The sequence below is a fragment of the Lactuca serriola genome, chromosome 6, assembly GCF_051521515.1.
Source record: "Lactuca serriola cultivar US96UC23 chromosome 6, Lser_US96UC23_V15, whole genome shotgun sequence".
Lineage (NCBI taxonomy): Eukaryota > Viridiplantae > Streptophyta > Magnoliopsida > Asterales > Asteraceae > Lactuca > Lactuca serriola.
This window is the reverse complement of record NC_136413.1, coordinates 139,980,835-139,996,769: the sequence shown is the minus strand read 5'-3', so window position 1 is coordinate 139,996,769 and position 15,935 is coordinate 139,980,835. Positions and strand designations below refer to the sequence as shown.

The following is a 15,935-nucleotide window of genomic DNA, read 5'->3' as shown; positions in this document are numbered from 1 at the left end:
CGTAACGTTTTTACTAATTGTACTTTTCAAATCTCTTAGTATCTTATAACTTTTATCTTACTTTATAATTTTTCATAATTATGTTATTTTCAAGATTGACTGCCTTAATATATATATATATATATATATATATATATATATATATATATATATATATATATATATATATATATATATTTCAGTTTATTCAATTTTATATTTCATTGTACAACATTATCGTTTGTATGTATTCTGAAATTTCACTTTAAAAGTGCTTACACCTTGATATTATTTTTTTTAATAAACTCGTGTAATAATTATGGAATATATATATATTTCATTTTAATTAACATTTACTTCCTTCATTATATCAAATTCTCCATTAAACGGATATATTTTTGAAAATTAATAATTATAATGGGGCAACATTATCTAAGACGTAAATACTTGATATACTTTTGGAGGAAAAAAATCAGGATCATTAAAAAAATTTATATAAAGAAAATACAAATTTAAATTTGGTGAAATTATGGATGAAATTATTGGCGTAAATTATTTTGGAGGGAGTTGTATTTTGTAAGGTATAATAATATTACAAAATTCGAAATATGTATATTTGTTGTGTAAATTTATAAATTTTATTGTTACTATATAAAGATAAAAAGTAGGTTGATATGATATACAAAAACATAATAATTTTAATGATATTTTAAAATCATGCCAAAATTAACCGGATTCTTATGACATAAAAATTAAATAAAAAAATCATCATAATCATCTCTAATATATAAAAGTAACATTTTCGTAATTAATGTTTGGTCCCAATATAATTAATTTCTGTTTTGTTAAAGATACGTAATATCTTTTCCTGTTTATTTGAAAAGTTTCAGAAAAGTAGTTAATTGATTTCATTAAATTTGTGACAAAGAAAATCGAAATATATGAATACATACATTTGATATAGAAACAAATACATAATCGAAAAAATATAAAAAAGCAAAAGAAGGTACTGAAATTCTAGTGCACAAGAGCGAATGTTTGAAGCAAAAAATGATGATGGGAGTTATAAGCAATAATAATGATGATGTAGAAGAATGTTTGAAGAAAAAGAAACGATTGAAAATAAGTGCGAGTTGCGGATTCAATGATGAATCATATATGTATGTGATAATTTGAATATGATTTTTCCGTATTAGTGATTTCCTAATAAAAATAGATTTTATATTAATGATTACTAATATAAACGAGTTTATATTAATGGTTGATATTAATGCATTAATTGAAATGTTTTGTTACTAATATGTTTTTAAAACTGACCATACTAAAATCTTCATAACCGGAAATTCAAGATTTAAAATATGAAAATTTTTTATTGGAATTAAATACATTTCATTTCAACGAATGCAAGTTATTGTTTGACGAATGGAAAGCATTTATTGAAATTAAATATATTCTATATGGAGAATATGATGTCAACAATTTGATCTAAGGGTGGAAAAAATAAGATTGAAATAAGTCAAAGGTCCAAATTATTTAAGATGATTTCATAAGGTTTCTCTTTTAATAATAGACAAATTGCAAAAATGGTCCCTGTGGTATGCATTTTTTGGGGGTTTTAGTCCAAACCACGACTTTTTTGGATTGGTGATCCTTTTAAGGTAGTTTCGTTGCGTTTTTGGTCCCTCGGTAACTGAAATGAGTGTAATACCCTTCAGATTTTTTTTATGTTTTTTCTATTTAATTTAAATAGAAAAGAAAATAAATAATTAAAGTGGACCCACATCTCTCTCTCTCTCTTTCTCTCTGAAACTAAAAAAAAATGTGACAACCTGAAGTTTGCTCCATTACCGTAACTCGTTTCCGTCCATAAAATTTATCTTTTTCGAATTGTTTCCGTTCAAGTTTTTAAATTAAGTCATTATTTTTTTGAGACTTCCGTTATGACTTAATTGGTATCCAAACACGTTAGAAACCCAAGAAAACATTCCAAGTTATTAATTAGAAAAATTTTAGTTCCGACCATATCGGGTTACGACAACTTTATCGGGTGTGACCAAAAGCATCGTATAACGTCAGTATCGGGTAGAATTCCACCGTGTCCAAAACTTGAAACATATATAAAGCACAAGTAACTTCATTTTGAAGCTTTTGCACCCTCTCTCACTACTCTCTCTCTACAATCTCATTCTTGGTCCAAAATCACCTAAATCAAGCTTCAAATCATCAAGGTAACCATCCTAACTCATTGTATAATCTCTTCAACCTTTAAATTTGTATTTAAGTTATGATTTAGGATCTTAAACATGTGTTTAAGGCCCTGGAACACTCATGGGCCATGAACACATATAAAATGGGTTTTGGAGCCCAAAAACCCTCTCAAACAACTCATGGAGCTTAGAAATGACATAAGGACTTATTGGAATGGACTTGGAACACCTAGAACTCATCATTTAGGGGGTAAATTAGAGTTTACTGCCCAAAAACATGCTTGGGTTGTAAACTCCATATCATGGGCAGTAAACTCAATTTAAAGTGTTAAGATGCCACTTAAACACATCATAAGCCTTGGAATAAAGTCTAGAAGCAACCACAATCGATTTAGGGGCCTTAAACTTGATTAAAACCACTTCTATAGGAGCTTACGGCCGTAAACCCCCCAAGGATAGGTTCCTAGGCCGTAAACTCCTATACCTTAGTTAAATGATGCCCAAAATCCATTCTATGGCTTGTAAAATGACTTAGAAACACATATGATTTAATCTAGGGCCACCAAATCATTAAAAGGAGTGTATAGGAGCTTACGGACGTAAACTCCTGGTTCACGTCCGTAAACTCCCTTTGATGGTTCCTTTGGTGGTTTAATTCCTTCCTATGACTTAGATTTAATCCTAGCAACATTTCCATAGTGTTGTTTGACCCTTGAACACCTAAAAACCTATCACCCATGAGTTCACGGACATGAACTCATGTGGAAATGGTCTTAGGGCCGTAATCTCTCCAATGAGTTTACTCTTGAAGAGCAAACTCCATATCTATGCCCTATACGTCCGAAGATGCCACCCGGGTCACTCCAAACACTTGAATTGAAGTGTTTTCGCGTCTAGAAGTGTTTACTCTTATTTAATTAATAGAACAAAGTCTAATTAGATACAAATTATGTATCTCTTCATATTACATAGAAACCTCGCGTGTTTCAAGCCCTGAACTGACAATTAGCATCCAACCAACACATCTCTCGTCTGGTGAGTTCATACCCCTACATCTTTTTCCATGTTTTTCAATGTTTTCAGGGGGGATACAAGCAAATTATAAATGTTTTCAAAACCTAAAACTGATGTATTTCTATAAATATCTGGCTAACTTTTAGATATCTTTACCCCTTTATGTATTATGAGGAGCATAAGGGATGTTTTATTGAATATAAATACATGGATTTCAATTACAGTAAAGGAAACAATCAAAACAATCAAATTATTATGGAAATAATTTGGGATCTTCTGTTCTTGTTTTACGAGCACATATTTATGTAAAGTTAACAGATAAACTATGTCTGATTCAGTTTATCTCTGTTTAAATTATAGTATTTTGCCATATAATTTCATTGTATTAAACTGTTTTTACTGTATTATGTTCCAAAACGATTAGTATGTTTGATAACGTATGAGAACACCGTGAATAATTTAATAATAGCTTGTGAGATTCGTCTTCATTAAACCCTTTGGTTTATCAGTAAATCCTCCCCGGAAGTGTAACCAGAGTCTCCTGGAGGGAGAGCGTGGAATTTGTGAATAGATCTATTAGGGACTAACAATCCCACACCTAAACTGCTAGGTACAGTTAGGCGGGCACGCCTGGGGTGACAAATATTGGATATCGTACGACGTCTGACGAACGTCAAGGAGGTCTCGTTGTCGTATTAGCATGGTTACCCGACTCACAATACGTATTAATATAAGTTTATTCACGGATTATTTTCATATCTATCTTTGATCTATAGAATTTATATCTAGTACGGGATGATATTCCCATGGTTTGTATATCTAGTACGGGATGGTATTCCCATGGTTTTATATCTAGTACGGGACGGTAATCTCATGGCTTTCAATCTATAGTTTTTGTGTATTAAAACTATCTTATATCTAGTGCGGGATGGTATTCCCATGGTTTTATATCTAGTGCGGGACGGTAATCCCATGGCTTTTAATCTATAGTTTTTGTGTATTAAAACTATCTTATATCTAGTACGGGATGGTATTCCCATGGTTTTCAATCAATATTTTTATGTATTAAAAATATCTACTGTTGTACTGGATGGTATTCCCAGTGGTTTTCAATATATAGTTTTATGTATTAAACTATACACCGATGCATTTAACGGAAGTTCAAAACTTTAACTAAACTGTCTTTATAAGAAAATATGGGATTTTCTTGGATAACAACTTTTCAGAAAACTAAAGGAAACATGTTCATTTTCATAAACCAAAACACTTATGAAATCACCAGCTTTATGCTGATTTTTAAATTGCTTGTATTCTCAGGTTCTCCTTAGACAGGTATCCCGCGTTCTTTTGCAGAAGACGGAGCATATGGAAGTTACGTCTTACTTTTGTTTAAACTAATGTATCTGTAAAACTTGTACTACTTTACTTTCAAACAAATGTAATGAATCTATATAATGTAATGTTTTGTGTTTACTATGCTTACTATGTACATTGGTTACGATACTTCATGACGTCCTCCGCCCCGGAACGTTTCCGCCTTCGGTTTCGGGGTGTGACAGATTGGTATCAGAGCCCTTGTTTATAGTGAACTAGTATACCAAAGCTTACATGGTATAAGACTATAAACACTAAGGGGCCTAAGTGTTCTGAACTAAAAGTATACCTTAAAATATAGGTATTTTCAAAAGTATACAAGTATACCTAACCGTCGAAATCCGTAACTACAAGTAGAACAAAATATAAGTAAATGGGTGTTGTACGCTACGTTTAAACCTGGGCAGATATGTAGTCGTGTCTATAATCAATATAGCTTGGCCAACTATATTCATTCGAGACACGACCAACATGTGCTTGGGAGTGACTGTGGTATGCAACATGCCTAAAACTTACCCAGTACCCAAAACAACGAGCCGTCGTCACAGCGAAACATAAGATACTATGGGAGTATTTTAACGAAAGCCGAGTACGTTGTAGAAATTCATTCCGAGTATTGCTACTCGTTCCTTCTTTAGCGATAGTTTATTTGCTTTGATAACTCTTTCCTGCTTATCGCTTATGGAACCTTATATCTGTCATAATGAGATATCCCTTGTTTCATATCTCATATTTCAATTTAGAGGACTTACCATCCTCTCTTTACTAATCATTTCTGATCATCATGCCTCCAAAGAAAGGACCCAACTCTAGGAACAACAACTCTTCGCCACCATATTCTCCTCCGTTCGACCCTCTCTTATTTCAGACAGCTGTTACTGCCGCAGTGACGGCTACAATGACGCTATTGTACCTTAGCAGGTTTAGTGGACCAGGAAGTAATACCTACCCTCAAAACCATGAAAATATTCAGGAACACCAAAATGAATGTGATAAGGGTAAGAAGGTTATCTGAAAAAAAAAAAGAGAAAGGGTCAGAGTTCACAAGGACCCTCCAAGAGGCATGAATCTGTGGCAGTTCAAGCTGCCACTACTCCTGTTGCTGCGTCTACAGCTCAAGCACCTATCACTGGGTATGCTAGTAACCTCCCTTGGTGCAACCGGTGCAGTTACCACCATCGTATCCCTGGTCCTTGTCGTAAGAAGTTTTGTAAAAATTGTGGCCAAGAGGGTCACCTTGCACGAAGCTGCAGAACCCCAACCCAATCAACCAATCAAACTTCCGGAGCAAGCTTCAGTCAGGCCTGCTATGGTTGCGGCGAAGTCGGGCATTTCAAGAGAAACTACCCCGAAGCAGCAACAACTAGCAACGCCGGGATAGTTCTAGCTATAAAACAGGAGGGAGCAACCGCTGACCCCACCGACGTCGCGGGTACATTTTTTCTCGAAAATTCTTATACTCGCATCCTTTTCGAATCTAGTGCCAAAGAAAATTTATTAGTCATTCATTAAGCGTATTCTTAAACATAGTCCTCTTCTAGTAACCGAACCATTTACCGTTGAGATAGCTAATGGTGAGAAAGAATACGTCAACGATAGATTCATAGGTTGTACCCTTATCTTGAACGATCATTCTTTTCCCATCGACCTAATGCCAGTTTCCATAGAGGGCTTTGATGTTATCATTGGCATAGATTGGTTGAGTTCGAATCATGTAGATATCCTTTGTTACGAAAAAGCCATCCGTCTCAACCTTCCCTCTGGTCAAACTCTCATGATCTATGGCGACAAGCTTAGCTCAAATCTTCATATCATTTCCTGCATCAAAGCTCAAAAGGCTTCCCGAAAGGAGTGCCATAAATTTCTAGCCTATGTGACCATCGAGAAACAGGAAGTTGCATCCCCGAAGTCTGCAACTTTCCTGGTGTCTTTTCCCGAAGAGCTTCCAGGAATTCCTCCCGAGCTTCGAGTCGAGTTTCGCATCGACCTAATTCCAGGATCTGCCCTTGTAGCCTAGCCCCATATCGATTAGCGCCAACAGTAATGCAGGAGATATCCAGTTAGCTTAATGAGCTACTCAACAAAGGATTCATCAGACCGAGTTCCTCACCCTGGGGAGCTCTGGTATTGTTGTAAAGAATAAAGACGGATCCTTTCGGATGTGTATAGACTACCACGAGTTGAACAAGTTGACCGTCCAAAATCGATATCCCCTTCCTCGAATAGATGACCTTTTCGACCGATTTCAGGGAGCCAATTATTTCTCGAAGATAAACCTCAGATCAGAGTACCATCAACTTCGAGTTCACGAGAATGATGTTTCCAAAACAGCATTCAGGACTCGATATGGACACTACGAATTTGTAGTGATGCCCTTCGGTCTAACCATTTTCCTTGTTCACGTGGTAAGCAAGGAAGGTATACACGTAGACCTGTCCAAAATCAAGGCGATAGAGAATTGGTCAGCACCGAAGACACCCACAGAAATCCGTCAATTCTTGGGTCTCGCTGACTACTATCACAAGTCCATCCAAAAATCTCATATAGAATCACCAAACCCTTAACCACTCTGACATAAAAGGACTTAAACATGAGGCAACGACGATGAGTAGAAATGCTCAGTGTTATGAGTATGAAATCCGCTACCATCCTGGCAAGGCCAATGTGGTAGCAGATACCCTGAGTCAAAAAGAATAGCTCAAGCCACAAGATGGAAATTAAGACTCACGCGAACCTACATCCAAGAGATAGTCCGACTGCACGGTGTACCTACATCTATTATCTCTGAATGAGATAGTCGGGTTACCTCAAGGTTTTGGCAGTCCCTTCAGAAAACTCTCAGAAGTAAGTTGGAGTTGAGAATGGCATATTATCCTCAGACTAACATACAGAGTAAGAGAATTATCCAGACCCTAGAATACATACTAAGGACATGTGTCATCGATTTCGGAAGATCGTGGAACAACCATTTGCCCTTGACCGAATCATCATAGACCTACATTAAGACTACCTCATTCAAAGCCCTCTACGGTCGCAAGTACAACATCCCTTCTGTTCTGGACCGAGATAGAGGACGCGCAGCTAGTCAAGAGACCATTTCCCTGACAGTGCCTTCTCTGGTAATTAAAATCACCCGTGAAACCGCCGAGAAAATCATCCAGATCCGAGATCGACTGAGAAGCTTCATGAGATAGACAGAAGTGTACGCCGATAAACTACGAAAACCCTTAGAATTCTAGATTGGAAACCATGTCCTGTTGAAGGTCTCGCCCTGGAAAGACATGGTACGCTTTGGAAGCAAAGAAAAACTTAACCCGAGGTACATAGGACATTTCGAGATCCTCGTTAGGATCGATTTTGTAGCCTACAAACTCTGACTACCTTCAGAACTTAGCAACATCCATCTTGTATTCCATGTCTTTATTCTTAAGAAGTGCCTACCCGATGAAACCCTAGTGATCCCTTTGATGAAACCGAGATCAACGAAAACCCGAAATTCATGAGAGAACCAATCGAAACCATAGATCGAGGGATTAAACGTACGAAACAAAATCATATCCTGATAATGAAGGTTCGCTGGAATGTCATGCGAGAACCCGAGTTCACTTGGGAGCGTGAAGTTCTGATGAAACAGAAGTATCCGTATCTCTTTCCAAATCCTTGAGTCGTATCTAAAGTTTGAATTTCGGGACGAAATTCCCTCTAACGGGGGGATAATGTGACAACCCGAAGTTTGCTCCATCACCGTAACTCGTTTCCGTCCATAAAATTCATCTTTTTCGAATTGTTTCCGTTCAAGTTTTTAAATTAAGTCATTATTTTTTTGAGACTTCCGTTATGACTTAATTGGTATCCAAACACGTTAGAAACCCAAGAAAACATTCCAAGTTATTAATTAGAAAATTTTTAGCTTCGACCATATCGGGTTACGACAACTTTATCGGGTGTGACCAAAAGCATCGTATAACATCAACAACGGGTAGAATTCCACCGTGTCCAAAACTTGAAACATATATAAAGCACAATTAACTTCATTTTGAAGATTTTTCACTCTCTCTCTCACTACTCTCTCTACAATCTCATTCTTGGTCCAAAATCACCCAAATCAAGCTTCAAATCATCAAGGTAACCATCCTAACTCATTTTATAATCTCTTCAACCTTCAAATTCGTGTTTAAGCTGTGATTTAGGACCATAAACATGTGTTTCCGGTCATGGAACACTCATGGGCCGTGAACACATATAAAATGGGTTTTGGAGCCCAAAAACCCTCTCAAACAACTCATGGAGCTTAGAAATGACATAAGGACTTATTGGAATGGACTTGGAACACCTAGAACTCATCATTTAGGGGGTAAATGAGATTTTACTGCCCAAGAACATGCTTGGGCCGTAAACTCCATATCATGGGTAGTAAACTCAATTTAAAGTGTTAAGATGCCACTTAAACACATCATAGGCCTTGGAATAAAGTCTAGAAGCAACCACAATCGATTTAGAGGCCTTAAACTTGATTAAAACCACTCCTATAGGAGCTTACAGCCGTAAACCCCCCAAGGATAGGTTCCTGGGCCGTAAAATCCTATACCTTAGTTAAATGATGCCCAAAATCCATTATATGGCTTGTAAAATGACTTAGAATCACATATGATTTAATCTAGGGCCACCAAATCATTAAAAGAAGGAGTGTATAGGAGATTACGGACGTAAACTCCTAGTTCACGTCCGTAAACTCCCTTTGATGGTTCCTTTGGTGGTTTAATTCCTTCCTATGCCTTAGATTTAATCCTAGCAACATTTCCATAGTGTTGTTTGACCCTTGAACACCTAAAAACCTATCACCCATGAGTTCACGGCCATGAACTCATGTGGACATGGTCTTAGGGCCGTAATCTCTCCAATGAGTTTACTCTTGAAGAGCAAACTCCATATCTATGCCCTATACGTCCGAAGATGCCACCCGGGTCACTCCAAACACTTGAATTGAAGTGTTTTCGCGTCTAGAAGTGTTTACTCTTATTTAATTAATAGACCAAAGTCTAATTAGATGCAAATTATGTATCTCTTCATATTACATAGGAACCTCGCGTGTTTCAAGCCCCGAACTGACAATTAGCATCCAACCGGCACATATCTCGTCTGGTGAGGTCATACCCCTACACCTTTTTCCGTGTTTTTCAATGTTTTCAGGGGGGGAATACAAGAAAATTATAAATGTTTTCAAAACCTAAAACTGATGTATTTCTATAAATATCTGGCTAACTTTTAGATATCTTTACCCCTTATGTATTATGCGGAGCATAAGGGATGTTTTATTGAATATAAATACATGGATTTCAATTACAGTAAAGGAAACAATCAAAAAAATCAAATTATTGTGGGAATAATTTGGGATCTTTAGTTCTTGTTTTACGAGCACAAACTTATGTAAAGTTAATAGATAAACTATGTCTGATTCATTTTATCTCTGTTTAAATTATAGTATTTTGCCATATAATTTCATTGTATTAAACTGTTTTTACTGTATTATGTTCCAAAACGATTAGTATGTTTGATAACGTATGAGAACACCGTGAATAATTTAATAATAGCTTGTGAGATTCGTCTTCATTAAACCCTTTGGTTTATCAATAAATCCTCCCCGGAAGTGTAACCAGAATCTCCTGGAGGGAGAGCACGGAATTTGTGAATAGATCTATTCGGGACTGACAATCTCACACCTAAACTGCTAGCTACAGTTAGGCGGGCACACCTGGGGTGACAAATTCTGGATATCGTCTGACGTTTGACGAACGTCAAGGAGGTCTCGTTGTCGTATTAGCATGGTTACCCGACTCACAATGCGTATTAATATAAGTTTATTTATGGATTATTTTCATATCTATCTTTGATCTATAGAATTTATATCTAGTACGGGATGATATTCCCATGGTTTGTATATCTAGTACGGGATGGTATTCCCATGGTTTTATATCTAGTACAGGACGGTAATCCCATGGCTTTCAATCTATAGTTTTTGTGTATTAAAACTATCTTATATCTAGTGCGGGATGGTATTCCCATGGTTTTATATCTAGTGCGGGACGGTAATCCCATGGCTTTTAATCTATAGTTTTTGTGTATTAAAACTATCTTATATCTAGTACGGGATGGTATTCCCATGGTTTTCAATCAATATTTTTATGTATTAAAAATATCTACTGTTGTACTGGATGGTATTCTTAGTGGTTTTCCATATATAGTTTTATGTATTAAACTATACATCGATGCATTTAACGGAAGTTCAAAACTTTAACTAAACTGTCTTTATAAGAAAATATGGGATTTTCTTAGATAACAAATTTTTCAGAAAACTAAAGGAAACATGTTCATTTTCAGAAAACAAAACACTTATGAACTCACCAGCTTTTTGCTAATTTTTAAACTGCTTGTATTCTCAGGTTCTCCTTAGACAGGTGTCCCACGTTCTTTTGCAGAAGACGGAGCATATGGAAGTTATGTCTTACTTTTGTTTAAACTAATGTATCTGTAAAACTTGTATTACTTTACTTTCAAACAAATGTAATGAATCTATGTAATGTAATGTTTTGTGTTTACTATGCTTACTATGTACATTGGTTACGATACTTCATGACGTCCTCCGCCCCGGAACGTTTCCGCCTTCGGTTTCGGGGTGTGACAAAAAACAAACAGAGACACAATTATACATCTATCTCTCTACCCCTATTCATCATATCATCGTTTACACATTGTGAATTAAAATGGTGAGTTTACCCTTTCTCCCTCTTCTATTGAAACCCGAAAATCGATGATTCACCCATGTGTTATTCATGCTTCATCAATCTCAGTGAACACATCGAGGTAAAATAAAACCCTAAACCCTTAAATCCGATATAAGAATTAATGATTCTAATCAAATTTACAATTGATGCTTAATTAATTATGGGGCATTGTTTATTGAAAGTTAGGTGATTACTAATGGAAATTATATGAGTGTGATACATAGAGTTATCACTCAAATAGATAGATCACGAATGTCGATTGCATCTGTTTGTGAAAAATCGTACCCAGAGTTTGTGTTGTAGCAATTTGTTAAAATTTCCGACAATGTGGATGGAGTTTTGTGGCTGGCGATTTTCAGACAAGAGAGGAGAGATAACGAGTGGTACTCTCTGCTCCAATATTGTCCCCCTTCACAAATAAAGACCAAGCTATATACTATCTCAACCCACATACGAAGATGATGATGATGACGTTGTTCCAAATCTAAACCGAGGGTTGGCAAGATCAAACAAGAAGAACAACCGAAGAAAGAGGATGATAGATCTAGTGGTTGTTCGAGCTGGAGAAGGACGATCACTGCTTTTTCGTCTTTGCTTTTCAGATCGACCATATACGTCGTTGTCTTCAGTGGTTTTCAGATATGGAGGTCACAACCTTCCTTTACTGCATCTTCTTATTATCTTTACAAACATAATGCATATAATTTCTCTCAAGATTTCTCGTGCTCATCCCATCTGTTTGTGATCAACACCACATTGAATGTGTGTGTGCGTTGCTGCTTCTTAATCGAACAAACCCACGTACATGAGGGTTTTTGTGCATCATTAATTAAGACACACATACATGTTGTTGTCAATCTCAAGGTTGTAAAAATCGTTCGACGTTAGCTAGTCGGTGGACTGGGGTTAAGGGATTAATCGGCTAGGCGGAGATTAATTGGGGACCATTAATTGCTAATTTGTTAGATTATAAAAAAATTAAATATGACTAATATCATATAAAAGTTCGTAAATGCCACTAATATTATAACAAAATAGGTTAATATGATAAATACAACACTAATCATACATCAAATAGTTTTTATTGAGATATAAATTCTTCAAAGTGTAAAAATTTCATCGGGTTCTACTGTTTCAGTCATTGTGTATGCATGTATTAATCGTTAGGCGCTCTCTAATCGGTCGAGTAGCGCCTAGGGATTAATCGGGATTTTTACAACATTGGTCAATCTACAGGTGAAAGGAAATGGGGTGGAGTTGAATAAAGAGGCGGGCGATAACTCATTGGGTTACTGCCTCCGAGATCAGTTGAATACAAAGAGCTGCAACCTTGAACTTGCACCAAGTTTCAAGTGAATCTACGAAAACTATGTTTGGGATAAGACAATTAATTGAAACTTCAAATTTTAGTTATGGATTTGAAAGGAATGGAGAGAGAGAGAGAGAGAGAGAGAGAGAGAGAGAGAGAGAGAGAGAGAGAGAGAGAGAGAGAGAGAGAGAGAGAGAGAGAGAGAGAGAGAGAGAGAGAGAGAGGTGGGCCCTCTCTTTATTTATTAATTATTAAAATAGATAAATGTATATTAAATTAAAAAATGAAAGAAAAATGAAAAATAAATACATGAGAGACATTACAGTCATTTCAGTTTATCGAGGGACAAAAAACGCAACGAAACTACCTTAAAAGAACCACCAATCCAAAAAAGTCGTGGTTTAAACTAAAACCATAAAAAAATATATACCACAGGGACCATTTTTGCAATTTTGTCTTAATAATATTTATAGATTAATCTTCAATAATAAAAATTATAAAAAAAATCATTCTTGGAATCACATTATTTAATTCCACACGTGAAACAAGTTAAGGAAGGAAACCACCATCATGGAAGAGGCACAAGGATCGCGATCCGCATTCTCTTCTAGCATACAATCTAAGCCGTCCATTTCTTATTCGAACAATCCAACGGTCTAGGATTGTTCGCGCTATTCTCCCCCAAAGTTTCAAATCTCCCACAACCTCCGTTAATAAATACAAAATCTCTTTCCCCCTTTTCCCACAACACTCGATCGAATCTACTAACCAAACACAAAAGGCTGACTTTACTCTCCGAATTCTCAAAAAATGGCGAGAACCAAGCAAACTGCTCGCAAATCAACCGGTGGAAAAGCACCAAGGAAGCAGTTGGCCACAAAGGCGGCGAGGAAATCAGCTCCGGCGACCGGAGGAGTGAAGAAGCCACACAGATTCAGGCCCGGAACTGTTGCCCTAAGAGAGATCCGTAAGTACCAGAAGAGCACAGAGTTGTTGATCCGCAAACTTCCATTTCAAAGACTTGTGAGAGAAATCGCTCAGGATTTCAAGACAGATTTGAGGTTCCAGAGCAGTGCTGTTGCTGCACTTCAAGAGGCGTCGGAGGCTTACTTGGTGGGTTTGTTTGAAGATACTAATTTGTGTGCGATTCATGCTAAGAGGGTTACAATTATGCCTAAGGATATGCAATTGGCTAGGAGGATTAGAGGTGAAAGGGCTTAGATTTGTATCAAAAATTCAGTTTCGGATTTTTTTGATTGTAGAAAGTAATCAGGGCTTGTGGGTTCATGTTATTGAGATCTGCTTGTACTTGATTCAATGAATATTATGAAGGCATATTTTCAAAGCTTTTTTATAAAATTTAAAATGATTCATCTTTTTTCAGTTTTAGTCATGTGAAAGTCGATTCGTCAAAACTAGAATGAATGAACAAAATGATGATTTTTGTGTATCATGCTCTCTTTTCAGTTTTAGTCATGTTCTTCTCCAATTCTACATAGAATCTGAGTTTAGGGTTAGTTTTGATGCTTCGGTGATATGGGGAGTGATTAGACCCATTTTCTTGTAAAGAGACTAGGAAATAAGTTATGTGCATATGCAGATTTGGTAAGAAGTTCATCCCATAGAATCCATATGATATGAAGATAGCATGAAGTTTTATGTGGTCATTATTACATTTACTATTAGTACTTTTTTCACACATTTTATATAATTAAATTATAAAGACCAATTTTATGTATCAAACAAAATTATATTGTCTTCAAGAATTTGTGATGGTTAAATTACTTAATGATTTTCTTTTTAAATTAACTAAATTGTATCTATTTTTATTTTATGTAGGAATCGATAATCAACAACTACTACGAAATTGATAACTATTTGTAGTGATTACATAAAATGTTTATTTTCTAAATGAATAGCTTCTTTTAGTATTTTTATGATTTTTAACTTATTCTATTATTATAACGGTACCATATGTCCATATTCATACTTCTCTAGGCATTATCCCAAATATTTAGCTACTTTTATTGTCATACTTGGTTAAAACAAATCAAAGTTTTATACGATATATAATACAAAATGGATAAGTTTAGGTATAAGTTCACTACGCATAAAACTGATGAAATTGAAAAATAACATTTTACCTAGCACGATTTGATCAGTATGCATTTAAATATTCCACTAACATGTAATAAGTAACTCAAGATATGGTATAAGAATAAAATAAATATGTATGAATATGGTTTTTGGGTTCACCATAACTCTACTATACCATAAGCATTTGTACATAATGGTGGCAATGCTAAAGGTGGTGGTGGACTATGGAAATGGTGGTGGTTGGTGGCAGTGGTGGTGATACTTCCAACTTTGAAAATATTTCAGATTAACAACCTACTTTGATTTTATGTCAAAATCACAGGTTTCGTGAAAATGTCAATTCTCTTTAAAAGTATGTTGTTACTTTGAAAAATTTCAAAGTTGTTAAAAATATCACAATTTCAACCTATTTTAGGAAAAAAAAAGTCAAAAATTAGAAATTTAACTATTGTTTATGTGTCTTTATACCATTTCATAGTAGGTTACTATTTTGACATATTTTCAAACTTTGTAACATGTCAAAACAACAACCTACTTTGACTAAATGATAAAAAAACATGTTTATGTGGATATGTTTTTCGTTTCTACGTTGCATTGCCTATAGGCCACATCATTTTCTTTTTCATATTACTTCAAAAAAGGGTAGCTTTTCTTAAAACTGAAACAATTCGTTCGTTTGGTTTCCAATTCACCTCTTCCATAATGAAATGCTTTCTAGTAAAGGTGATCATTAAGATTATGCTGATTCTTGGTAGGTTTACACTTAGGGACATAGATCAATAGATTATAAAGAGGTCATTAATGGGTCCAATTGAGTTCAAAGACACATACATAAAGCCATTGTTCTAGATATTGGTGTGTTACAAAAGATCAAATCAAGAAAGATTCAAATAATTCTAGGAACCAAGAAATTCAAATAGTCATGTGGAACTCGCCAATAGTGAAAATCTAAAAATATATCTACTTATTTTAGCAATAAGGTAGTGTAACAATGTTTCTTTATAGATAAAGGTAACAACTTCAAGAAGTCTTACTTAACTAATCATTAATGCCTTAAATTGTGTATTTATTTATTATGTTGGTTGTCACAAGCTCCCATAGAACTATTGCAAAAGGAAAACATCCGCTTTTTTATCATATTGTTGATGAATTTATTTAAAACTGGAGGATGAA

The 15,935-nt window shown here is 35.4% G+C and overlaps 1 protein-coding gene across 1 annotated transcript; it reads left to right on the top strand.

Moving 5' to 3' along the window:
* The first annotated feature begins 13,395 nt into the window (after nucleotides 1-13,395).
* LOC145056956 (histone H3.2) lies at nucleotides 13,396-14,010 on the top strand. The gene has a single exon (XM_079004698.1). The coding sequence runs from the start codon at nucleotides 13,476-13,478 to the stop codon at nucleotides 13,884-13,886; it is 411 nt and encodes a 136-aa protein (XP_078860824.1). The 5' UTR covers nucleotides 13,396-13,475; the 3' UTR covers nucleotides 13,887-14,010.
* The last annotated feature ends 1,925 nt before the right edge of the window (nucleotides 14,011-15,935 follow it).